This window comes from Plectropomus leopardus, chromosome 24, assembly GCF_026936395.1.
Source record: "Plectropomus leopardus strain MGB_pleo_1.0 chromosome 24, ASM2693639v1, whole genome shotgun sequence".
Lineage (NCBI taxonomy): Eukaryota > Metazoa > Chordata > Actinopteri > Perciformes > Serranidae > Plectropomus > Plectropomus leopardus.
In genome coordinates this window covers 9258591-9286220 of record NC_142199.1, presented here as the reverse complement: position 1 = coordinate 9286220, position 27630 = coordinate 9258591, and the positions used below count along the sequence as shown (strand labels likewise).

Genomic DNA, 27630 nt, shown 5'->3' with positions numbered 1-27630 from the left:
CAGCAACCTCAACACTGCGTGTCCTCTGTGTCTCAATCAGCGCTCGGCTCATAATGCAGCGATCCGAGGTTTTGTGAGGTACGGATGGAGATGGAGCTGGAGAGTGGCTGCGTTTGTCACCTTATTCAAGTAAGCAATCACACTGATCATCCACGAACGTTTCATCAGGTTAAGAGTTACATTTGAGACAATAAACATGAGAACACTTTATTGTGTGTAAGGAAACTTTTACAGTGAGTAAAGGTGAGATTTCGGCGTGTTTATTTGTATTGCATCTGTCAAGAACACGGCAATCCTGAGTGCTTAACACGGACAGAAAAGCGTCATCAAAATGTATAAAATAAATACACAAGGCGATATAAAAAAACACATAAATAGGATTTTGAAAAGAGTAAAACAAGACAGAAGATAGAAACATTTTACGTCCTGATTTAAAATTGTCTGCGTGCTGTTACAAGCTTGCTGATATAGTGACAGTTTGAGAAAAGATTTTTTAAAAATATTTTAGAAAAATGAAAATGGCCAGGAAAATTTTCAAAATAATTTCCAGAATCTACTAATTTCTTGTAATTTGTGGAACATTTCCCTCAAAGGTGCTTATTACATTTTGTCCAATGTTTCTGATAGAAATTGCACCAGTTTGTGAGGTTTGGCGTTTTTAGCCGTAACAGCCGAGAACAATGTTATTCAGAATAGATGGTTTTATTATCCTCTAATGCTTTGCTTTTTGCGTTTACTATGTTCCCTCGCCTGTCTGTCTGTCGTCTTCCCTCTCTAGTTCTGCGAGCACGGGGCTGTCTGTGTACAGAGACAAGTACGCCATCAGCCATTATGCTGCAGCTGGAGGTGAGTCACATGGTCACACCTGTTATCTTATTATTTTTATCCTTTTTTTAAACTGTGTTTAGAAGCTGCGGAAGTGCACTTTGTCACTGCAGGGCTGCTTCACGTTCACACATCTTTGCGCATTTCCACGTGGGAGTTGTTCTGTATGAACTCAGTGCACTGAGCGGCTCCACGGCTCGCTCCTGCTGCTGCTGTGTGCCGTCTGCCAGAAGTTTCATTAACAGCTTCAGCGCTGACAGATTTTAAATGTCAGTTGCCAAAAAATGTTTACATTTTTTTTTCTTAACTGACTTGTAGCATTCTTGCGTGTTGTATTTCCACACAAATGAATTCCTCATGTCGTCAAAACAACAGCGTCTGAGGATGTGGACGTATTGAAATGCTACTTCACCCACTGATTATTTTAAAGAGACAGTCGAGGCCAAAAATATATATATATTTTTCCTCGTACGTGTAATATTTGTTTTGCCGTGAGCTGTTGAACGTTGGAAATAATGAGATATCGGCCGTAGAGACGTCTGCTTTCTCTCCAATGTAACAGAACAGGCTGGCACTGTAGTTCGCGTGTAGATGCACGTTTCCTTCTGGGCTGATTGGATGCGTTTTCGATGACGATTCTGATTCAGTTAGTGAGACATTATAACGATCACAAGTACGAGTGCAAACGTTCGGGTCAGCCCAGACACAGACGAGACAGAAAGCGGACTGTCGCAGAACACACGGAAACGCAGTGATATATATATATATATATACACTTCTCACTGTGACACAAATGGCTACTATCAGTTATTTACACGTCAGCTGTCATGGTCCTCAGAGGGATGTTTCTAAATTTGCTGTCACCGGTCGAGCTCAGGTATCGCAGACTTATATAATCCAAGACTTTGCCATAGATAGGTATGAGTTTACTGTAGGTAAATACACTAACAGGGGCTTTGATACGGTCTAGACCAACTTAGGTAAGATACGTATTTTCTGATATTAGTCTGGTAGCGAAATGTTCCAGAAACTTCTAAATTCCCTCCTGCGTATTATCAAATTTTCTGATGTCCTCTCCTCCTTCTCTATATTCTAATAGGTCCAGGCTTTTCGATAAATCCACTGTGACTGTCCACTCGGGACACTGTTGACTCCCCCTCGTCATCGACGAGGCCACGGCCAACGTGGACCCCAGGTACCGCCGACAGTCACGGTCGTGCAGACACATGTAGTTGTTTGTTTATCTGCTTGTGAACTGCGTCCTCTAAAGCATTAAAGCATGTTCCGTGTCTTTGCAGGACAGATGAACTGATCCAGAAAACCATACGGGACAAGTTCAGAGAGTGCACCGTGCTGACCATCGCTCATCGTCTCAACACCGTCATAGACAGCGACAGGATACTGGTGAGTCCTTCATGCTGCCATTACAGTGCCGTGATGAGCGTAGTAGGGCCCAACCTCTTTTCGACTGTAACAGAAACGAAGGACCGCTTTACAAAAAAACAAAAACCTTACAGATTTCATTCTGCATTTCTGTCCACGTGAGACAGGTGTCCTTGTAAAAGTGATCTCTGATCTCTATGGGACCGTCCTGGTGAAATCAAAGTTATAATAATTAGTTGCTATGTAGCTTGTAAGCTATGTCTTAGTTGCTATGCATGTAGTTTCTAAGTGTCTTTGTTGCTATGTAGTTTGTAAGCGTCCAATTTTTGCACTGGGTCTGTGATACACTGTGAGTAAACGTACTACCCTTTAAGGCCATTATGGACAAAAATGTCCACTTCCAAAACCATTCATAAAAATACTATCTAGAAAAAAGTAATTGGCCAAATTTTTCGGAGTGAGTCTTTTAAATCAAAAATATCAAATAGTTAACCATTTTTATGAAAGGCTTTAGAAGTGGACATGATTGTCCTTAAGCAACGGCATTTGTTTAAAGTGCTCCCAGATGTTTAAAAATAGCTAAAACCATATAATCTAAGTCTCTCCTAAGTCTCTGTAAGTCCCTCTTAGTGTACACTTTATAATTTACCTTATTCCAAAAATCGCTCAAAACGCCATAGCGTAGTATGTCGAAAAATTTGAAATTAAGACAGCTCCAAAACATGTCTGTGAGCAACATATTATATAACTTGTAGACACGCGTCATAGCCAAAAAAGGCCAACAACATCATAATTTAGCATGTCGAAAAAATGGCCAAAAACATCATAATTAAGCAAGTTGAAAAAAAAACACAGAATAACTTCTCAAGACGTGTCATAGCAAATTATTATTTTATTGTTATTTTCCCTCAAGGCCAAGGGGGGACTAGCGGCAAGGCGGCGCCCCTCCAGCAGATGGCGCCAAAGGCGACCGCACAAAAAGCCGGCCCTGTATCATAGTGTAGTAGTCACAATCAAGCTTTTCTTTTGTCAAGTGGCTTAGTTTATATGTCATAACTGTGTGATAATAATAGTATAGTACGTCGGAAAAAGACGTGCTATTACTGCTCCTACAAATGGCTGAAAACGACATAACTTGTAGAGACGCGTCATAATATACAACGTCGAAATTTTTTTTTTTTTTTTGTGAAGTCCCACCACCAAATGTGAAATCACTGAGGTGCCGACGCTGCAACATCGCTTAAAACACTGGTGGCGCAGCGGCGTAGTGACACGGCCGTTGTGATAAGATCACCGCGGTGATCAAGAGATTGCTGGTTCGAGGCCCCGTTCTTACAATCAAAATCGAGTTTTTCTTTTGTCAAGTTCCGCCACCAAAAGAAAATCTCGATCACACAGACAGAGTTTTGGAAAGCCTGCTGGCTCGGTGGCTTACTTACATGGCCGTACATTGTATATTATGAAGCGTCTCTACAAGCTATGTCGTTTTCAGCCATTTGTAGGAGCAGTAATAGGGCAATAGTATAGTACGTCTTTTTTCAACGTACTATACTATTATTATCACACAGTTTTATGACATATAAAATAAGCCACTTGACAAAAGAAAATCTTTATTCTGACTACTACACTATGATACAGGGCCGGCTTTTTGTGCGGTCGCCTAGGGCGCCATCTGCTGGAGGGGCGCCGCCATGCCGCCAGTCCTCCTTGGCCTCGAGGGAAAATAATAATAATAATTTGCTATGACACGTGACAAATTATGATGTTGTTGGCCACCAACATCGGATTTTTTTTTTTTTTTTTTTTAAGTCCCACCACCAAATGTGAAATCACTGAGGTGCCGACGCTGCAACATCGCTTAAAACACTGGTGGCGCAGCGGCGTAGTGACACGGCCGTTGTGATAAGATCACCGCGGTGATCAAGAGATTGCCGGTTCGAGGCCCCGTTCTTACAATCAAAATCGAGTTTTTCTTTTGTCAAGTTCCGCCACCAAAAGAAAATCTCGATCACACAGACAGAGTTTTGGAAAGCCTGCTGGCTCGGTGGCTTACTTACATGGCCGTACATTGTATATTATGAAGCGTCTCTACAAGCTATGTCGTTTTCAGCCATTTGTAGAAGCAGTAATAGGGCAATAGTATAGTACGTCTTTTTTCAACGTACTATACTATTATTATCACACAGTTTTATGACATATAAAATAAGCCACTTGACAAAAGAAAATCTTTATTCTGACTACTACACTATGATACAGGGCCGGCTTTTTGTGCGGTCGCCTAGGGCGCCATCTGCTGGAGGGGCGCCGCCATGCCGCCAGTCCTCCTTGGCCTCGAGGGAAAATAATAATAATAATTTGCTATGACACGTGACAAATTATGATGTTGTTGGCCACCAACATCGGATTTTTTTTTTTTTTTTTGTTAAGTCCCACCACCAAATGTGAAATTAGTCACGTACCGAAGCGTCAGTATCGCTCAAAACACTGGTGGCGCAGCGGCGTAGTGACGCGGCTGTGGAGCGTTTATCGCGGGGAACCAGAGATCGCTGGTTCGAGACCCCATTGTTACAACTACTCGCTGATGTAATTTCAATGGTTTTCTTGGGGCATAGCATTTCGCTTAAATTGTAATGAAACCGATATCTTACAGACAAACGTGACGGACATGTCATAACAATGTCAACGACGTCGTTTTATATGAGTTTATTTTTTTTTAAGTCCCTTCGCCACATGCAAATTTAAATATCGATTTTCGCTTCGTGGGAAGCGCGGAAGAGGCTGGTGGCGTAGTGGCTTGGTGACTGTCTTGGGTGTCCGACGAGAACCGCAGGTAAGCGGTTCAAACCCCTTGCGGTGCCAGACTTGGATGCATCCCTGAGTCCGTGGGTGGAAGGGAGTGGAGGGGGCCGTTTCCCCTCCCGGGCTCCGTGGAGTTTCTTTACAAGGCGTTATGCTAAACGATGATGAAATCTTTCACATAAAAGTTACGTCGGGGGAGGAGCTATGTCAAACGTGACGCGGAAGTGTCAAGCGTAAGGGGGAGGTGTTAAGACGGACGTTGTAGGAGGGGTCAAGTCACATGTAGTGGAAGTGACGTCAGGAGGAAGTGACGTGTGGTGAGACTGTTAGCGGGAAGAGTAAAGACAAAACAGACACAGACACAGAGACAGTGTCCGAGAGAGCGTCGAGGTGAAGACAACTGAAGACCAGAGAGCGACGAAGACTACGTTTCTTCGACTTTGTTTTCCTCCGTGAACACCGAGGCGAATCGTGAGTTTTGCCTCCATGTCTGCCTGCCGCGGCCATGACGTGTGTGTCAACCGACCGATCTCCTGCCGTGAGGAGGCCTTTTCCACCTATCTGAAGCGGAGGAGGAGATGAAGGAGAAGATTGCTAAACGGTGAGTGAGTAACCACATTTTCTACCTCTGAAGCTTTCGGACTTTGTGCTCGTGTTGTTTAATACGGAGGACGAGGGGAGAGAAATGACGATAGTTAAAAGTTTACTAAGTGATACAGATTTAAAAGTAAGTAAAGTTAATGTTTTTATTCAAAATTTAAAAGTTGGCGGGAAATGTCGGGAGTATACGTAGCGATTGTTGATTGGTCGGCGGAAGTCACGAGGTGGGTGTAGCGGGGCGGAAGTGTGTAGGAAGTGTCATGGAGATTAGCAGAGCGGCGTTAGCTTTGTTTGGCTACTTTTCGTGTCAAAAAAACTCGAAGAAAGTGAGATTTTTTTTGATGCTACAACACGTTTATAGTGCTTAAAGTGAAGTTTGAGCCCGTGTTTGTGTTTGTGTTTGCTTCAGCGACGAGTTGAGGACGAGACTGTTTCTGCTAAACGGTGAGCGTGCACTCCTCTGCTCGTGTTGTTTATTTCGGAGGACGAGGGGAGAGAAATGACGATAGTTAAAAGTTTACTAAGTGATACAGATTTAAAAGTAAGTAAAGTTAATGTTTTTATTCAAAATTTAAAAGTTGGCGGGAAATGTCGGGAGTATACGTAGCGATTGTTGATTGGTCGGCGGAAGTCACGAGGTGGGTCGAGCGGGGCGGAAGTGTGTAGGAAGTGTCATGGAGATTAGCAGAGCGGCGTTAGCTTTGTTTGGCTACTTTTCGTGTCAAAAAAACTCGAAGAAAGTGAGATTTTGTTTTTTGATGCTACAACACGTTTATAGTGCTTAAAGTGAAGTTTGAGCCCGTGTTTGTGTTTGTGTTTGCTTCAGCGACGGCGACGCTGAACGGAGCCGGACTGAGAGGACCAGAGTTGAGGACGAGACTGTTTCTGCTAAACGGTGAGCGTGCACTCCTCTGCTCGTGATGAAGGACTTTGTGCTCGTGTTGTTTATTTCGGAGGACGAGGGGAGAGAAATGACGATAGTTAAAAGTTTACTAAGTGATACAGATTTAAAAGTAAGTAAAGTTAATGTTTTTATTCAAAATTTAAAAGTTGGCGGGAAATGTCGGGAGTATACGTAGCGATTGTTGATTGGTCGGCGGAAGTCACGAGGTGGGTGTAGCGGGGCGGAAGTGTGTAGGAAGTGTCATGGAGATTAGCAGAGCGGCGTTAGCTCTGTTTGGCTACTTTTCGTGTCAAAAACTCAAAGAAAGCGAGATTTGTTGCTTCAAGTTTGGTGATTGTTGGTGTTTGTGTTTGCTTCAGTGACGGTTTTACGGAGCCGGACTGAGAGGACCACAGTTTCCCTTCCTCCGCACGGCGGACGTCTCCTGCCGTGAGGACAAGACTGTCTCCTGCCGTGAGGACAAGACTGTCAAACCGTGAGTGTGTTTCCACGTTTTTCCGCTCGCGAGGAGAGACTTTGTGCTTGTGTTGTTTAAAAAGCGGTAGTATTTTTTTGTAATGTAATGCGCTGTGTGTAAATCTGTAAGTGTGTTGAATTTCTGCTTCTGTTTATTGCTTTAAATAAAAATCAAGTTGTAATTACAAAAACTGGCATTTAATGGGTTAACATTTTGAACATTTTTTTTTTTATGTATGGTGAGAACTGCATAATAATATTAGAATTGCTAATATTTAAGTTTATTTAATATATTTCTGTTAAAGTTAAATGTCACGTTTATTGTTGATCACTTTAATCTAAAAATATATTTATAATTAGAATTGTGTATATACTTTTATATAAATGAAAAATATACTTATAATACAATTATATATAGAAAAAATATTTTTAAAATTAGAATTATATATGTAAATATGTTTACTATTAGAATTGCTAATATTAAAGTTTATTTAATATATTTCTGTTAAAGTTAATTATTTTTATATACAAGAATATGTTTATAATATTAGAATTGCGAAACTTAAAAAAATATATTATCACTTACTGACTTTAATTAGAAGTTAAATAATAGTTAAATAGTATATAATTCAAAGTGTATTTAACATATTTCTGTTAAAGTTAAACATTAAATGTCTCGTTTATTGTTGATCACTTTCTTAATATAAAATATATTCTAAAATATATGTCTATTCTTGACCACTTACTGACTTTAATTAGAAGTTAAGTAATATATAATTCAAAGTTTATGTAACATATTTCTGTTAAATGTCACGTTTATTGTTGATCACTTTCTTAATCTAAAAATATAATTAAATTAGAATTGTATATATACTTTTATGTAAATAACAAATATACTTATAATACAATTATATATAGAAATAATATATTTAATAGTAGAATTATATATAAAAATATGTTTATAATGTTATAATGTAATATATTTCTGTTAGATGTTCTTGATCACTTACTGACTTTAATTTAGAAGTTAAATAATATGTAATTCAAAGTTTATTTTAACATATTTCTGTTAAATGTCACGTTTATTTATTAATCTAAAACTATATTTATAATATTAGAAAAATGTGTTTATAATATTAGAATTGTGAAACTTATACTTAACTTAAAATATATATATATATTATCACTTACTGACTTTAATTAGAAGTTAAATAATATATAATTCAAAGTTTATTTAATATATTTCCTTTAAACGTTAAGTGTCACGTTTATTGTCGGATCACTTTCTTAATCTAAAAATGTATTTATAATATTAGAATTGTGTATATACTTTTATATAAATGAAAAATGTGCTTATAAAACAATTATATATAGAAAAATATTTTTAATATTAGAATTATATATAAATATGTTTAATATTGGAATTGTGAAACTTAAAAATATACATTTGTTATGTTGCTGCTAAACTGTGAGTGTGCAAGTGAAGCTGTGCTAAGTTATTGTGTCTTGCTTGATTTGTTTTAAGCTTTTACACTTTAAACAACACTCAGTTGGCAAATAAATTACATTTCAAAAGTAAAGTAATTAGCTTAAATTACTTAACTTTTGAAATGTAATTTATTTGCCAACTGAGTGTTGTTTAAAGTTTTCAGGTTCAAGATTGTTTCTGCTTAACTGTGAGTGTGCAAGTGAAGGTGTGCAAAGATATTGTGTCATGCTTTTGAACTTTAAACAATAGTCAGCTGGCAAATAATTACAGCTTAACTTTTGAAATGTAATGTATTTGCCAACCGAGTGTTGTTTAAAGTTTAAAAGCAAGAGACAATATGTTAGCACATCTTCACTTGCACACTCACAGTTTAGCAGAAAGGATCTTCGACCAGAAAACTTTAAACAATACTCGGTTGGCAAATAAATTACATTTCAAAAGTTAAGTAATTAGCTTACATTACTTAACTTTTGAAATGTAATTTATTTGCCAACCGAGTGTTGTTTAAAGTTTTCAGGTTCAAGATTGTTTCTGCTAAACTGTGAGTGTGCAAGTGAAGCTGTGCTAAGTTATTGTGTCTTGCTTGATTTGTTTTAAGCTTTTACACTTTAAACAACACTCAGTTGGCAAATAAATTACATTTCAAAAGTAAAGTAATTAGCTTAAATTACTTAACTTTTGAAATGTAATTTATTTGCCAACCGAGTGTTGTTTAAAGTTTAAAAGCAAGAGACAATATGTTAGCACATCTTCACTTGCACACTCACAGTTTAGCAGAAAGGATCTTCGACCAGAAAACTTTAAACAATACTCGGTTGGCAAATAAATTACATTTCAAAAGTGAAGTAATTAGCTTACATTACTTAACTTTTGAAATGTAATTTATTTGCCAACCGAGTGTTGTTTAAAGTTTTCAGGTTCAAGATTGTTTCTGCTAAACTGTGAGTGTGCAAGTGAAGCTGTGCTAAGTTATTGTGTCTTGCTTGATTTGTTTTAAGCTTTTACACTTTAAACAACACTCAGTTGGCAAATAAATTACATTTCAAAAGTAAAGTAATTAGCTTAAATTACTTAACTTTTGAAATGTAATTTATTTGCCAACCGAGTGTTGTTTAAAGTTTAAAAGCAAGAGACAATATGTTAGCACATCTTCACTTGCACACTCACAGTTTAGCAGAAAGGATCTTCGACCAGAAAACTTTAAACAATACTCGGTTGGCAAATAAATTACATTTCAAAAGTGAAGTAATTAGCTTACATTACTTAACTTTTGATATGTAATTTAGTTGCCAACTGAGAATTGTTTAAAGTTTAAAACCTTAAAAATTCAAGCAAGACACAATATGTTAGCACATCTTCACGTGCACATTTCTTACGCCTCAAATTGTATGTATGTATGTTTGTATGTAACGCACATTTCTTACGCCTCAAATTGTATGTATGTATGTTTGTATGTAACGCCTTATGTTGTTTGTGTTGCTGTATTTGTGCATTGCAATATTTCATTAAACTTTTATATGTTGAGCCTTTACAATGTCTGGGGTCTGTTATTTAATTGTTGTTGTTTGTACTCGTTGTATTGTGTTACAATGAGTACAAGAGTATGCAGTTAAGGTAAATAAGGTATTGTACGTTGTTTCCGAGAGTTATAAACAAACTATATACATATTATACAAAATACTTATATACATATTATACAAAATACTTATATACATATTATACAAAATACTTATATACATATTATACAAAATACTTATATACATATTATACAAAATACTTATATACATATTATACAAAATACTTATATACATATTATACAAAATACTTATATACATATTATACAAAATACTTATATACATATTATACAAAATACTTATATACATATTATACAAAATACTTATATACATATTATACAAAAATACTTATATACATATTATACAAAATACTTATATACATATTATACAAAATACTTATATACATATTATACAAAATACTTATATACATATTATACAAAATACTTATATACATATTATACAAAATACTTATATACATATTATACAAAATACTTATATACATATTATACAAAATACTTATATACATATTATACAAAATACTTATATACATATTATACAAAATACTTATATACATATTATACAAAATACATATATACATATTATACAAAATACTTATATACATATTATACAAAATACTTATATACATATTATACAAAATACTTATATACATATTATACAAAAATACTTATATACATATTATACAAAATACTTATATACATATTATACAAAATACTTATATACATATTATACAAAATACTTATATACATATTATACAAAATACTTATATACATATTATACAAAATACTTATATACATATTATACAAAATACTTATATACATATTATACAAAAATACTTATATACATATTATACAAAATACTTATATACATATTATACAAAATACTTATATACATATTATACAAAATACTTATATACATATTATACAAAATACTTATATACATATTATACAAAATACTTATATACATATTATACAAAATACTTATATATACATATTATACAAAATACTTATATACATATTATACAAAAATACTTATATACATATTATACAAAAATACTTATATACATATTATACAAAAATACTTATATACATATTATACAAAATACTTATATACATATTATACAAAATACTTATATACATATTATACAAAAATACTTATATACATATTATACAAAATACTTATATACATATTATACAAAAATACTTATATACATATTATACAAAATACTTATATACATATTATACAAAATACTTATATACATATTATACAAAAATACTTATATACATATTATACAAAATACTTATATACATATTATACAAAATACTTATATACATATTATACAAAATACTTATATACATATTATACAAAATACTTATATACATATTATACAAAATACTTATATACATATTATACAAAATACTTATATACATATTATACAAAATACTTATATACATATTATACAAAATACTTATATACATATTATACAAAATACTTATATACATATTATACAAAATACTTATATACATATTATACAAAATACTTATATACATATTATACAAAATACTTATATACATATTATACAAAATACTTTTATACATATTATACAAAATACTTATATACATATTATACAAAATACTTTTATACATATTATACAAAATACTTTTATACATATTATACAAAATACTTATATACATATTATACAAAATACTTATATATACATATTATACAAAATACTTATATACATATTATACAAAATACTTATATACATATATTCATATAAAATTTATTAAAATTATTAAAATTTATCACTACCACCACCACTGACTACACAAACAACTCCATACTACTGATAACTACATATACATACAAATATTAATTCATACATAATATATAATATACACACAACACAATAATATATATATATATATATATATATATAAATTCTATAACATTGTACAATTACAATACTAGATACATTACACATGAACATATATATACTTATAATACATATATGAAAATTAAAATATAGATGCACACCCCCACCCTGGCAGCCGAACCCAATGTTTAAGACAGTTGGAAAAAACACTTGTGGTCTGGCAGCAGCTTGGGACCACAAGTATTTTAAAGGGAAAACACATGTAGCCTGGCAGCTTGGCGGCTACATGTGTTTTCAAATAGAACTCAATATACATAACTAACTATGTTGAGTGTGTATATATATATATATATATATATACACCCAACATATATGAAAATTAAAATATAGATGCACACCCCCACCCTGGCAGTCGAACCCAATGTTTAAGACAGTTGGAAAAAACACTTGTGGTCCTAGCCCGCTTGGCGTTGTGACCTAGACAAAGGGAAAACACATGTAGCCACAACGCGCTTGGCGTTGCTAGCTATGTGTTTTCAAATAGAACTCAATATACATAACAAACTATGTTGAGTGTGTATATATATATATATATATATATATATATACACCCAACATATATGAAAATTAAAATATAGATGCACACCCCACCCTGGCAGTCGAACCCAATGTTTAAGACAGTTGGAAAAAACACTTGTGGTCTGGCTTGCCAGCGCGTTGTGACCCTAAATATTTTACAAGTGAAAACACATGTAGCCTGGCAGCACGCTTGGCGTTGTACATGTTTTCAAATAGAACTCAATATACATAACTAACTATGTTGAGTGTGTATATATATATATATATATATACACACAACATATATGAAAATTAAAATATAGATGCACACCCCCACACTGGCAGTCGAACCCAATGTTTAAGACAGTTGGAAAAAACACTTGTGGTCCTGCGCTTGCTCCAGCGTTGTGACCACAAGTATTAGGGAAAACACATGTAGCCACAACGCAGCGGCGTTGGCTACATGTGTTTTCAAATAGAACTCAATATACATAACTAACTATGTTGAGTGTGTATATATATATATATATATATATATATACACCCAACATATATGAAAATTAAAATATAGATGCACACCCCCACCCTGGCAGTCGAACCCAATGTTTAAGACAGTTGGAAAAAACACTTGTGGTCCTGCGCTCAGCGTTGTGACCACAAGTATTTTTAAAATGAAAACACATGTAGCCTGGCATGCGCTTGGCTACATGTGTTCAAATAGAACTCAATATACATAACTAACTATGTTGAGTGTGTATATATATATATATATATATATATACACCCAACATATATGAAAATTAAAATATAGATGCACACCCCACCCTGGCAGTCGAACCCAATGTTTAAGACAGTTGGAAAAACACTTGTGGTCCTGCAACGTCAGCGTGTGACCACAAGTATTTTAAAGTGAAAACACATGTAGCCACAACGCCGCTTCGCGGCGTTGTGGCTACATGTGTTTTCAAATAGAACTCAATATAGATAACTAACTATGTTGAGTGTGTATATATATATATATATATATATATATATATATATATATATACACCCAACATATATGAAAATTAAAATATAGATGCACACCCCACCCTGGCAGTCGAACCCAATGTTTAAGACAGTTGAACACTTGTGGTCACAACGCGCTCAAGGCCAGTGACCACAAGTATTTTTAAAGGAGAACACATGTATACAACGGGCCATGGCGTTGTGGCTACATGTGTTTTCAAATAGAACTCAATATACATAACTAACTATGTTGAGTGTGTATATATATATATATATATATATATATATATATATATACACCCAACATATATGAAAATTAAAATATAGATGCACACCCCACCCTGGCAGTCGAACCCAATGTTTAAGACAGTTGGAAAAAACAACGCTTAGCGCAGTGACCACAAGTATTTTTAAAAAATGCACAACGCGCACATGCCAGGCTACATGTGTTTTCAAATAGAACTCAATGTAGATAACTAACTATGTTGAGTGTGTATATATATATATATATGTATATATATATATATATATATATATACAAAAAAAAAAATAGAAAACACACCCCGCCCTAGCTTGAACTCAATATAGAAACCCAACTATGTTGAGTTTCAAATACTAACTCAATATAAAAGGAAAACACATGTAACCTCTCTGTCTCTCTCTCTCTCTCTCTCTCTCTCTCTCTCTCTCTCTCTCTCTCTCTCTCTCTCTCTCTCTCTCTCTCTCTCTCTCTCTCTCTCTCTCTCTCTCTCTCTCTCTCTCTCTCTCTCTCTCTCTCTCTCTCTCTCTCTCTCTCTCTCTCTCTCTCTCTCTCTCTCTCTCTCTCTCTCTCTCTCTCTCTCTCTCTCTCTCTCTCTCTCTCTCTCTCTCTCTCTCTCTCTCTCTCTCTCTCTCTCTCTCTCTCTCTCTCTCTCTCTCTCTCTCTCTCTCTGGACTGTCCCTTCACCCTGCTCCAAAACAAAGAGGGCATGTTCTACAAAAAGGTGCAACAGATGAGCCAGGCTGAAGCAGCAGCCCTGCTGGAATTAGCCAGACAGGTAAGGTGTTGTTATCATTCAAACAAATACAGTTGAACTTGACTTTTCACTTTCCAAAGCAACACACAAGTCTTGACAGCCTGGGTCAACTGCTGCACAACAAACATCAGTAAGATATTCAAAACTTCAACATTGTCAAAATTAGCAGACTTTTCCTCCAAGTTTGTTATTTGACAATTTTTCTTTATTTTTTTCTTTTTACAGGAATTTTGATTTTTCAGAAACTTTACATGAATGCAGAGGGAAGTAAGAGACAATGAATGGTTCTCACTTAGAAATCAGATTGCATAGATGTGACACTTAGTGTCCTGAAAAACCAACTGTGAAACTTACAGTTAAGATGGTGCTACTCTTTCAATTGTCAGACTGTCACATGCATCTGTCTTTAATAAAACAATATTTGATTTTTAACTTTCTGATTTTTGTCCTTAATACACATTTTTGGACTAATCTGGTTTTATTAAATATTTTATGGACATTGTAGTATTGCCTTTTTTTCGCCATTTTTGGGACATGCTAAATTATCAGGTTTTTGGCCTTTTTGGATCTATATTTCCACTGTGTATGCTATAATGCGCTTCTAGGAGCTATTCTATATCATTTTTAGCCATTTTCAGGAGGGGTCAAATTTTGACTTTTTTCACCATACTATACTATTGCCTTTTTTTCGCCATTTTTGGGACATGCTAATTTATGATGTTTTTTGGCCTTTTTTGACCATTATTTCCACTGTGTATGCTATAACGCGCTTCTAGGAGCTATTCTAAGTAGTTTTCAGCCATTTTTAGGAGGGGTCCAATTTTGACTTTTTTCGCCATACAATACTATTGCCTTTGTCGCCATTTTTGGGACATGCTAAATTATCAGGTTTTTGGCCTTTTTTGATCTATATTTCCACTCTGTATGCTATAATGCGCTTCTAGGAGCTATTCTATATCATTTTTAGCCATTTTCAGGAGGGGTCAAATTTTGACTTTTTTGCCATACTATAGTATTGCCTTTTTTTCGCCATTTTTGGGACATGCTAAATTATGAGTTTTTGGCCTTTTTGACCATTATTTCCACTGTGTATGCTATAATGCGCTTCTAGGAGCTATTCTATATCATTTTTAGCCATTTTCAGGAGGGGTCAAATTTTGACTTTTTTGCCATACTATAGTATTGCCTTTTTTTCGCCATTTTTGGGACATGCTAATTTATGATGTTTTTGGCCTTTTTTGACCTTTATTTCCACTTTGTATGCTATAATACGCTTCTACAAGCCATTCTAAGTAGTTTTCAGCCATTTTCAGGAGCGGTCAATTTTGACTTTTTGCCATACTATACTATTGCCTTTGATTGCCATTTTTGGGAACATGCTAAATATATGACGTTTTTGGCCTTTTTTGACCATTATTTCCACTTTGTATGCTATAATGCGCTTCTAGGAGCTATTCTAAGTGGTTTTCAGCCATTTTCAGGAGGGGTCAAATTTTGACTTTTTGCCATACTATATAGTATTGCCTTTTTTCGCCATTTTTGGGACATGCTAATTTATGATGTTTTTGGCCTTTTTTGACCTTTATTTCCACTTTGTATGCTATAACGCGCTTCTAGGAGCTATTCTAAGTAGTTTTCAGCCATTTTCAGGAGCGGTCAAATTTTGACTTTTTTCGCCATACTATACTATTGCCTTTTTTTCGCCATTTTTGGGACATGCTAATTTATGAGTTTTTGGCCTTTTTTGACCATTATTTCCACTGTGTATGCTATAATGCGCTTCTAGGAGCTATTCTATATCATTTTTAGCCATTTTCAGGAGGGGTCAAATTTTGACTTTTTTGCCATACTATAGTATTGCCTTTTTTTCGCCATTTTTGGGCCATGCTAAATTATCATGTTTTTGGCCTCTTTTTTACTTTATTTTCACTTTTTATGCTATTACGCGTCTCTACAAGCTATTCTATATCATTTTTAGCCATTTTCAGGAGGGGTCAAATTTTGACTTTTTTCACCATACTATACTATTGCCTTTTTTTCGCCATTTTTGGGACATGCTAATTTATGATGTTTTTTGGCCTTTTTTGACCATTATTTCCACTGTGTATGCTATAATGCGCTTCTAGGAGCTATTCTATATCATTTTTAGCCATTTTCAGGAGGGTCAAATTTTGACTTTTTTGCCATACTATAGTATTGCCTTTTTTTCGCCATTTTTGGGACATGCTAAATTATGAGTTTTTTGGCCTTTTTTGACCATTATTTCCACTGTGTATGCTATAATGCGCTTCTAGGAGCTATTCTATATCATTTTTAGCCATTTTCAGGAGGGGTCAAATTTTGACTTTTTCACCATTCTATACTATTGCCTTTTTTTCGCCATTTTTGGGACATGCTAATTTATGATGTTTTTTGGCCTTTTTTGACCATTATTTCCACTGTGTATGCTATAACGCGCTTCTAGGAGCTATTCTAAGTAGTTTTCAGCCATTTTCAGGAGGGGTCAAATTTTGACTATTTTGCCATACTATAGTATTGCCTTTTTTCGCCATTTTGGGACATGCTAAATTATGAGTTTTTTGGCCTTTTTTGACCATTATTTCCACTGTGTATGCTATAATGCGCTTCTAGGAGCTATTCTATATCATTTTTAGCCATTTTCAGGAGGGGTCAAATTTTGACTTTTTTGCCATACTATAGTATTGCCTTTTTTTCGCCATTTTTGGGACATGCTAAATTATCATGTTTTTGGCCTTTTTTGGACTTTATTTTCACTTTTTATGCTATTACGCGTCTCTACAAGCTATTCTATATCATTTTTAGCCATTTTCAGGAGGGGTCAAATTTTGACTTTTTTGCCATACTATAGTATTGCCTTTTTTTCGCCATTTTTGGGACATGCTAAATTATGAGTTTTTTGGCCTTTTTTGACCATTATTTCCACTGTGTATGCTATAATGCGCTTCTAGGAGCTATTCTATATCATTTTAGCCATTTTCAGGAGGGGTCAAATTTTGACTTTTTTCACCATACTATACTATTGCCTTTTTTTCGCCATTTTTGGGACATGCTAATTTATGATGTTTTTTGGCCTTTTTTGACCATTATTTCCACTGTGTTTGCTATAACGCGCTTTCTAGGAGCTATTCTAAGTAGTTTTCAGCCATTTTCAGGAGGGTCAAATTTTGATTTTTTAGCCATACTATAGTATTGCCTTTTTTTCGCCATTTTTGGGACATGCTAAATTATGAGTTTTTTGGCCTTTTTTGACCATTATTTCCACTGTGTATGCTATAATGCGCTTCTAGGAGCTATTCTATATCATTTTTAGCCATTTTCAGGAGGGGTCAAATTTTGACTTTTTTGCCATACTATAGTATTGCCTTTTTTTCGCCATTTTTGGGCCATGCTAAATTATCATGTTTTTGGCCTTTTTTGGACTTTATTTTCACTTTTTATGCTATTACGCGTCTCTACAAGCTATTCTATATCATTTTTAGCCATTTTCAGGAGGGGTCAAATTTTGACTTTTTTGCCATACTATAGTATTGCCTTTTTTTCGCCATTTTTGGGACATGCTAAATTATGAGTTTTTGGCCTTTTTTGACCATTATTTCCACTGTGTATGCTATAATGCGCTTCTAGGAGCTATTCTATATCATTTTTAGCCATTTTCAGGAGGGGTCAAATTTTGACTTTTTTCACCATACTATACTATTGCCTTTTTTTCGCCATTTTTGGGACATGCTAATTGATGATGTTTTTGGCCTTTTTGACCATTATTTCCACTGTGTATGCTATAACGCGCTTCTAGGAGCTATTCTATATCATTTTCAGCCATTTTCAGGAGGGGTCAAATTTTGACTTTTTGCCATACTATAGTATTGCCTTTTTTCGCCATTTTTGGGACATGCTAAATTATGAGTTTTTGGCCTTTTGACCATTATTTCCACTGTGTATGCTATAATGCGCTTTCTAGGAGCTATTCTAAGTAGTTTTCAGCCATTTTCAGGAGGGGTCAATTTTGACTTTTTGCCATACAATACTATTGCCTTTTTTCGCCATTTTTGGGACATGCTAAATTATCAGGTTTTTGGCCTTTTTGACCATTATTTCCACTGTGTATGCTATAATGCGCTTCTAGGAGCTATTCTATATCATTTTAGCCATTTTCAGGAGGGGTCAATTTTGACTTTTTGCCATACTATAGTATTGCCTTTTTTTCGCCATTTTGGGACATGCTAATTTATTTTGTTTTTGGCCTTTTTTGACCATGATTTCCACTGTGTATGCTATAATGCGCTTCTAGGAGCTATTCTATATCATTTTTAGCCATTTTCAGGAGGGGTCAAATTTTGACTTTTTTGCCATACTATAGTATTGCCTTTTTTTCGCCATTTTTGGGCCATGCTAAATTATCATGTTTTTGGCCTTTTTTGGACTTTATTTTCACTTTTTATGCTATTACGCGTCTCTACAAGCTATTCTATATCATTTTTAGCCATTTTCAGGAGGGGTCAAATTTTGACTTTTTTCACCATACTATACTATTGCCTTTTTTTTCGCCATTTTGGGACATGCTAATTTATGATGTTTTTTGGCCTTTTTGACCATTATTTCCACTGTGTATGCTATAACGCGCTTCTAGGAGCTATTCTAAGTAGTTTTCAGCCATTTTCAGGAGGGGTCAAATTTTGACTTTTTGCCATACTATAGTATTGCCTTTTTTCGCCATTTTGGGACATGCTAAATTATGAGTTTTTGGCCTTTTTGACCATTATTTCCACTGTGTATGCTATAATGCGCTTCTAGGAGCTATTCTAAGTAGTTTTCAGCCATTTTCAGGAGGGGTCAAATTTTGACTTTTTGCCATACTATAGTATTGCCTTTTTTGCCATTTTTGGGACATGCTAAATTATCATGTTTTTGGCCTTTTTTGGACTTTATTTTCACTTTTTATGCTATTACGCGTCTCTACAAGCTATTCTATATCATTTTTAGCCATTTTCAGGAGGGGTCCAATTTTGACTTTTTTCGCCATACAATACTATTGCCTTTTTTCGCCATTTTGGGACATGCTAAATTATCAGGTTTTGGCCTTTTTGATCTATATTTCCACTCTGTATGCTATAATGCGCTTCTAGGAGCTATTCTATATCATTTTTAGCCATTTTCAGGAGGGGTCAAATTTTGACTTTTTTGCCATACTATAGTATTGCCTTTTTTCGCCATTTTTGGGACATGCTAAATTATGAGTTTTTGGCCTTTTTGACCATTATTTCCACTGTGTATGCTATAGCGCTTCTAGGAGCTATTCTAAGTAGTTTTCAGCCATTTTCAGGAGGGGTCCAATTTTGACTTTTTTGCCATACTATAGTATTGCCTTTTTTTCGCCATTTTTGGGACATGCTAATTTATGATGTTTTTGGCCTTTTTTGACCTTTATTTCCACTTTGTATGCTATAACGCGCTTCTAGGAGCTATTCTAAGTAGTTTTCAGCCATTTTTAGGAGGGGTCCAATTTTGACTTTTTTCGCCATACTATAGTATTGCCTTTGTCGCCATTTTTGGGACATGCTAAATTATGAGTTTTTTGGCCTTTTTTGACCATTATTTCCACTGTGTATGCTATAATGCGCTTCTAGGAGCTATTCTATATCATTTTTAGCCATTTTCAGGAGGGGTCAAATTTTGACTTTTTTGCCATACTATAGTATTGCCTTTTTTTCGCCATTTTTGGGCCATGCTAAATTATCATGTTTTTGGCCTTTTTTGGACTTTATTTTCACTTTTTATGCTATTACGCGTCTCTACAAGCTATTTCTATATCATTTTTAGCCATTTTCAGGAGGGGTCAAATTTTGACTTTTTCACCATACTATACTATTGCCTTTTTTTCGCCATTTTTGGGACATGCTAATTTATGATGTTTTTTGGCCTTTTTTGACCATTATTTCCACTGTGTATGCTATAACGCGCTTCTAGGAGCTATTCTAAGTAGTTTTCAGCCATTTTCAGGAGGGGTCCAATTTTGACTTTTTTGCCATACTATAGTATTGCCTTTTTTTCGCCATTTTTGGGACATGCTAATTTATGATGTTTTTGGCCTTTTTTGACCTTTATTTCCACTTTGTATGCTATAATACGCTTCTACAAGCCATTCTAAGTAGTTTTCAGCCATTTTCAGGAGCGGTCAAATTTTGACTTTTTTCGCCATACTATACTATTGCCTTGATTGCCATTTTTTGAACATGCTAATATATGACGTTTTTGGTCTTTTTTGGCCATTATTTCCACTGTGTATGCTATAATGCGCTTCTAGGAGCTATTCTATATCATTTTTAGCCATTTTCAGGAGGGGTCAAATTTGGACTTTTTTGCCATACTATAGTATTGCCTTTTTTTCGCCATTTTTGGGACATGCTAAATTATCAGGTTTTTGGCCTTTTTTGATCTATATTTCCACTGTGTATGCTATAATGCGCTTCTAGGAGCTATTCTATATCATTTTTAGCCATTTTCAGGAGGGTCAAATTTTGACTTTTTGCCATACTATAGTATTGCCTTTTTTTCGCCATTTTGGGACATGCTAAATTATGAGTTTTTGGCCTTTTTGACCATTATTTCCACTGTGTATGCTATAATGCGCTTCTAGGAGCTATTCTATATCATTTTAGCCATTTTCAGGAGGGGTCAAATTTTGACTTTTTGCCATACTATAGTATTGCCTTTTTTTCGCCATTTTTGGGCCATGCTAAATTATCATGTTTTTGGCCTTTTTTGGACTTTATTTTCACTTTTTATGCTATTACGCGTCTCTACAAGCTATTCTATATCATTTTTAGCCATTTTCAGGAGGGGTCAAATTTTGACTTTTTTCACCATACTATACTATTGCCTTTTTTTCGCCATTTTTGGGACATGCTAATTTATGATGTTTTTTGGCCTTTTTTGACCATTATTTCCACTGTGTATGCTATAACGCGCTTCTAGGAGCTACTCTAAGTAGTTTTCAGCCATTTTCAGGAGGGGTCCAATTTTGACTTTTTTCGCCATACAATACTATTGCCTTTGTCGCCATTTTTGGGACATGCTAAATTATCAGGTTTTTGGCCTTTTTTGATCTATATTTCCACTCTGTATGCTATAATGCGCTTCTAGGAGCTATTCTATATCATTTTAGCCATTTTCAGGAGGGGTCAAATTTTGACTTTTTTGCCATACTTTAGTATTGCCTTTTTTTCGCCATTTTGGGACATGCTAATTTATGATGTTTTGGCCTTTTTGACCTTTATTTCCACTTTGTATGCTATAACACGCTTCTACAAGCCATTCTAAGTAGTTTTCAGCCATTTTCAGGAGGGGTCAAATTTTGACTTTTTAGCCATACTATACTATTGCCTTGATTGCCATTTTTTGAACATGCTAATATATGACGTTTTTGGTCTTTTTTGGCCATTATTTCCACTTTGTATGCTATAACGCGCTTCTAGGAGCTATTCTAAGTGGTTTTCAGCCATTTTTAGGAGGGGTCAAATTTGGACTTCTTTTTGCCATACTATACTATTGCCTTTTTTTCGCCATTTTTGGGCCATGCTAAATTATCATGTTTTTGGCCTTTTTTGGACTTTATTTTCACTTTTTATGCTATTACGCGTCTCTACAAGCTATTCTATATCATTTTTAGCCATTTTCAGGAGGGGTCAAATTTTGACTTTTTTCACCATACTATACTATTGCCTTTTTTTCGCCATTTTTGGGACATGCTAATTTATGATGTTTTTTGGCCTTTTTTGACCATTATTTCCACTGTGTATGCTATAACGCCTTCTAGGAGCTATTCTAAGTAGTTTTCAGCCATTTTAGGAGGGGTCCAATTTTGACTTTTTTCGCCATACAATACTATTGCCTTTGTCGCCATTTTTGGGACATGCTAAATTATCAGGTTTTTGGCCTTTTTTGATCTATATTTCCACTCTGTATGCTATAATGCGCTTCTAGGAGCTATTCTATATCATTTTTAGCCATTTTCAGGAGGGGTCAAATTTTGACTTTTTTGCCATACTATAGTATTGCCTTTTTTTCGCCATTTTTGGGACATGCTAAATTATGAGTTTTTTGGCCTTTTTTGACCATTATTTCCACTGTGTATGCTATAACGCGCTTCTAGGAGCTATTCTAAGTAGTTTTCAGCCATTTTCAGGAGCGGTCAAATTTTGACTTTTTTCGCCATACTATACTATTGCCTTGATTGCCATTTTTTGAACATGCTAATATATGACGTTTTTGGTCTTTTTTGGCCATTATTTCCACTGTGTATGCTATAATGCGCTTCTAGGAGCTATTCTATATCATTTTTAGCCATTTTCAGAGGGGTCAAATTTTGACTTTTTTCACCATACTATACTATTGCCTTTTTTTCGCCATTTTTGGGACATGCTAATTTATGATGTTTTTTGGCCTTTTTGACCATTATTTCCACTGTGTATGCTATAACGCTTCTAGGAGCTATTCTAAGTAGTTTTCAGCCATTTTCAGGAGGGGTCAAATTTTGACTTTTTTGCCATACTATAGTATTGCCTTTTTTTCGCCCTTTTTGGGACATGCTAAATTATGAGTTTTTGGCCTTTTTGACCATTATTTCCACTGTGTATGCTATAATGCGCTTCTAGGAGCTATTCTATATCATTTTAGCCATTTTCAGGAGGGGTCAAATTTTGACTTTTTGCCATACTATAGTATTGCCTTTTTTTCGCCATTTTTGGGCCATGCTAAATTATCATGTTTTTTGGCCTTTTTGGACTTTATTTTCACTTTTTATGCTATTACGCGGCTCTACGAGCTATTCTATATCATTTTTAGCCATTTTCAGGAGGGGTCAAATTTTGACTTTTTTGCCATACTATAGTATTGCCTTTTTTTTCGCCATTTTTGGGACATGCTAAATTATGAGTTTTTGGCCTTTTTTGACCATTATTTCCACTGTGTATGCTATAATGCGCTTCTAGGAGCTATTCTATATCATTTTTAGCCATTTTCAGGAGGGGTCAAATTTTGACTTTTTTCACCATACTATACTATTGCCTTTTTTTCGCCATTTTTGGGACATGCTAATTTATGATGTTTTTTGGCCTTTTTTGACCATTATTTCCACTGTGTATGCTATAACGCGCTTCTAGGAGCTATTCTAAGTAGTTTTCAGCCATTTTCAGGAGGGGTCAAATTTTGACTTTTGCCATACTATAGTATTGCCTTTTTTCGCCATTTTTGGGACATGCTAAATTATGAGTTTTGGCCTTTTTGACCATTATTTCCACTGTGTATGCTATAACGCGCTTCTAGGAGCTATTCTAAGTAGTTTTCAGCCATTTTCAGGAGGGTCCAATTTTGACTTTTTGCCATACTATAGTATTGCCTTTTTTCGCCATTTTTGGGACATGCTAATTTATGATGTTTTTGGCCTTTTTTGACCTTTATTTCCACTTTGTATGCTATAACGCGCTTCTAGGAGCTATTCTAAGTAGTTTTCAGCCATTTTTAGGAGGGGTCCAATTTTGACTTTTTTCGCCATACTATAGTATTGCCTTTGTCGCCATTTTTGGGACATGCTAAATTATGAGTTTTTTGGCCTTTTTTGACCATTATTTCCACTGTGTATGCTATAATGCGCTTCTAGGAGCTATTCTATATCATTTTTAGCCATTTTCAGGAGGGGTCAAATTTTGACTTTTTTGCCATACTATAGTATTGCCTTTTTTTCGCCATTTTTGGGCCATGCTAAATTATCATGTTTTTGGCCTTTTTTGGACTTTATTTTCACTTTTTATGCTATTACGCGTCTCTACAAGCTATTCTATATCATTTTTAGCCATTTTCAGAGGGGTCAAATTTTGACTTTTTTCACCATACTATACTATTGCCTTTTTTCGCCATTTTTGGGACATGCTAATTTATGATGTTTTTTGGCCTTTTTTGACCATTATTTCCACTGTGTATGCTATAATGCGCTTCTAGGAGCTATTCTATATCATTTTTAGCCATTTTCAGGAGGGGTCAAATTTTGACTTTTTTGCCATACTATAGTATTGCCTTTTTTTCGCCATTTTTGGGACATGCTAAATTATGAGTTTTTTGGCCTTTTTTGACCATTATTTCCACTGTGTATGCTATAATGCGCTTCTAGGAGCTATTCTATATCATTTTTAGCCATTTTCAGGAGGGGTCAAATTTTGACTTTTTTCACCATACTATACTATTGCCTTTTTTTCGCCATTTTTGGGACATGCTAATTTATGATGTTTTTTGGCCTTTTTTGACCATTATTTCCACTGTGTATGCTATAACGCGCTTCTAGGAGCTATTCTAAGTAGTTTTCAGCCATTTTCAGGAGGGGTCAAATTTTGACTTTTTTGCCATACTATAGTATTGCCTTTTTTTCGCCATTTTTGGGACATGCTAAATTATGAGTTTTTTGGCCTTTTTTGACCATTATTTCCACTGTGTATGCTATAATGCGCTTCTAGGAGCTATTCTATATCATTTTAGCCATTTTCAGGAGGGTCAAATTTTGACTTTTTTGCCATACTATAGTATTGCCTTTTTTTCGCCATTTTTGGGACATGCTAAATTATCATGTTTTTGGCCTTTTTTGGACTTTATTTTCACTTTTTATGCTATTACGCGTCTCTACAAGCTATTCTATATCATTTTTAGCCATTTTCAGGAGGGGTCAAATTTTGACTTTTTTGCCATACTATAGTATTGCCTTTTTTTCGCCATTTTTGGGACATGCTAAATTATGAGTTTTTTGGCCTTTTTGACCATTATTTCCACTGTGTATGCTATAATGCGCTTCTAGGAGCTATTCTATATCATTTTTAGCCATTTTCAGGAGGGGTCAAATTTTGTCTTTTTTCACCATACTATACTATTGCCTTTTTTTCGCCATTTTTGGGACATGCTAATTTATGATGTTTTTTGGCCTTTTTTGACCATTATTTCCACTGTGTATGCTATAACGCGCTTCTAGGAGCTATTCTAAGTAGTTTTCAGCCATTTTCAGGAGGGGTCAAATTTTGACTTTTTTGCCATACTATAGTATTGCCTTTTTTCGCCATTTTTGGGACATGCTAAATTATGAGTTTTTGGCCTTTTTTGACCATTATTTCCACTGTGTATGCTATAATGCGCTTCTAGGAGCTATTCTATATCATTTTAGCCATTTTCAGGAGGGGTCAAATTTTGACTTTTTTGCCATACTATAGTATTGCCTTTTTTTCGCCATTTTTGGGCCATGCTAAATTATCATGTTTTTGGCCTTTTTTGGACTTTATTTTCACTTTTTATGCTATTACGCGTCTCTACAAGCTATTCTATATCATTTTTAGCCATTTTCAGGAGGGGTCAAATTTTGACTTTTTTGCCATACTATAGTATTGCCTTTTTTTCGCCATTTTTGGGACATGCTAAATTATGAGTTTTTTGGCCTTTTTGACCATTATTTCCACTGTGTATGCTATAATGCGCTTCTAGGAGCTATTCTATATCATTTTAGCCATTTTCAGGAGGGGTCAAATTTTGACTTTTTCACCATACTATACTATTGCCTTTTTTTTTCGCCATTTTTTGGGACATGCTAATTTATGATGTTTTTGGCCTTTTTGACCATTATTTCCACTGTGTATGCTATACTTGGCTTCTAGGAGCGATTCTAAGTAGTTTTCAGCCATTTTCAGGAGGGGTCAAATTTTGACTTTTTGCCATACTATAGTATTGCCTTTTTTTCGCCATTTTTGGGACATGCTAAATTATGAGTTTTTGGCCTTTTTTGACCATTATTTCCACTGTGTATGCTATAACGCGCTTCTAGGAGCTACTCTAAGTAGTTTTCAGCCATTTTCAGGAGGGGTCCAATTTTGACTTTTTTCGCCATACAATACTATTGCCTTTGTCGCCATTTTTGGGACATGCTAAATTATCAGGTTTTTGGCCTTTTTTGATCTATATTTCCACTCTGTATGCTATAATGCGCTTCTAGGAGCTATTCTATATCATTTTTAGCCATTTTCAGGAGGGGTCAAATTTTGACTTTTTTGCCATACTATAGTATTGCCTTTTTTTCGCCATTTTTGGGACATGCTAATTTATGATGTTTTTGGCCTTTTTTGACCATTATTTCCACTGTGTATGCTATAATGCGCTTCTAGGAGCTATTCTATATCATTTTTAGCCATTTTCAGGAGGGGTCAAATTTTGACTTTTTTGCCATACTATAGTATTGCCTTTTTTTCGCCATTTTTTGGGCCATGCTAAATTATCATGTTTTTGGCCTTTTTGGACTTTATTTTCACTTTTTATGCTATTACGCGTCTCTACAAGCTATTCTATATCATTTTAGCCATTTTCAGGAGGGTCAAATTTTGACTTTTTTCACCATACTATAGTATTGCCTTTTTTTCGCCATTTTTGGACATGCTAATTTATGATGTTTTTGGCCTTTTTGACCATTATTTCCACTGTGTATGCTATAACGCGCTTCTAGGAGCTATTCTAAGTAGTTTTCAGCCATTTTCAGGAGGGTCAAATTTGGACTTCTTTTTGCCATACTATAGTATTGCCTTTTTTTCGCCATTTTTGGGACATGCTAAATTATGAGTTTTTTGGCCTTTTTTGACCATTATTTCCACTGTGTATGCTATAATGCGCTTCTAGGAGCTATTCTAAGTAGTTTTCAGCCATTTTCAGGAGGGGTCAAATTTTGACTTTTTTGCCATACTATAGTATTGCCTTTTTTTCGCCATTTTTGGGCCATGCTAAATTATCATGTTTTTGGCCTTTTTTGGACTTTATTTTCACTTTTTATGCTATTACGCGTCTCTACAAGCTATTCTATATCATTTTTAGCCATTTTCAGGAGGGGTCCAATTTTGACTTTTTTCGCCATACAATACTATTGCCTTTGTCGCCATTTTTGGGACATGCTAAATTATCAGGTTTTTGGCCTTTTTTGATCTATATTTCCACTCTGTATGCTATAATGCGCTTCTAGGAGCTATTCTATATCATTTTTAGCCATTTTCAGGAGGGTCAAATTTTGACTTTTTGCCATACTATAGTATTGCCTT

General features: G+C 34.7%; 2 protein-coding genes and 1 pseudogene across 3 annotated transcripts in view; 2 read left to right on the top strand and 1 right to left on the bottom strand.

Moving 5' to 3' along the window:
* The window catches only part of LOC121962777 (complex I assembly factor TIMMDC1, mitochondrial-like), a 29406-nt gene extending 19416 nt beyond the window's left edge, over positions 1-9990 (top strand). Inside the window, exons 4-8 of the mRNA XM_088074323.1 lie at positions 41-129; positions 779-846; positions 2129-2229; positions 6434-6502; positions 6871-9990. Of these exons, the coding sequence (XP_087930449.1) occupies positions 41-129; positions 779-846; positions 2129-2229; positions 6434-6448 (273 nt within the window). The 3' untranslated portion in view covers positions 6449-6502; positions 6871-9990. The remainder of the gene's footprint in view (positions 1-40; positions 130-778; positions 847-2128; positions 2230-6433; positions 6503-6870) is intronic.
* Positions 1-27630, top strand: part of nfkbiz (nuclear factor of kappa light polypeptide gene enhancer in B-cells inhibitor, zeta) — a 96965-nt gene that overhangs the window by 22549 nt on the left and 46786 nt on the right. The gene's annotated exons all lie outside the window — the stretch shown is intronic.
* The window catches only part of LOC148185489 (ATP-binding cassette sub-family C member 4-like), a 79598-nt pseudogene that overhangs the window by 19993 nt on the left and 31975 nt on the right, over positions 1-27630 (bottom strand). The window lies entirely within an intron of this gene.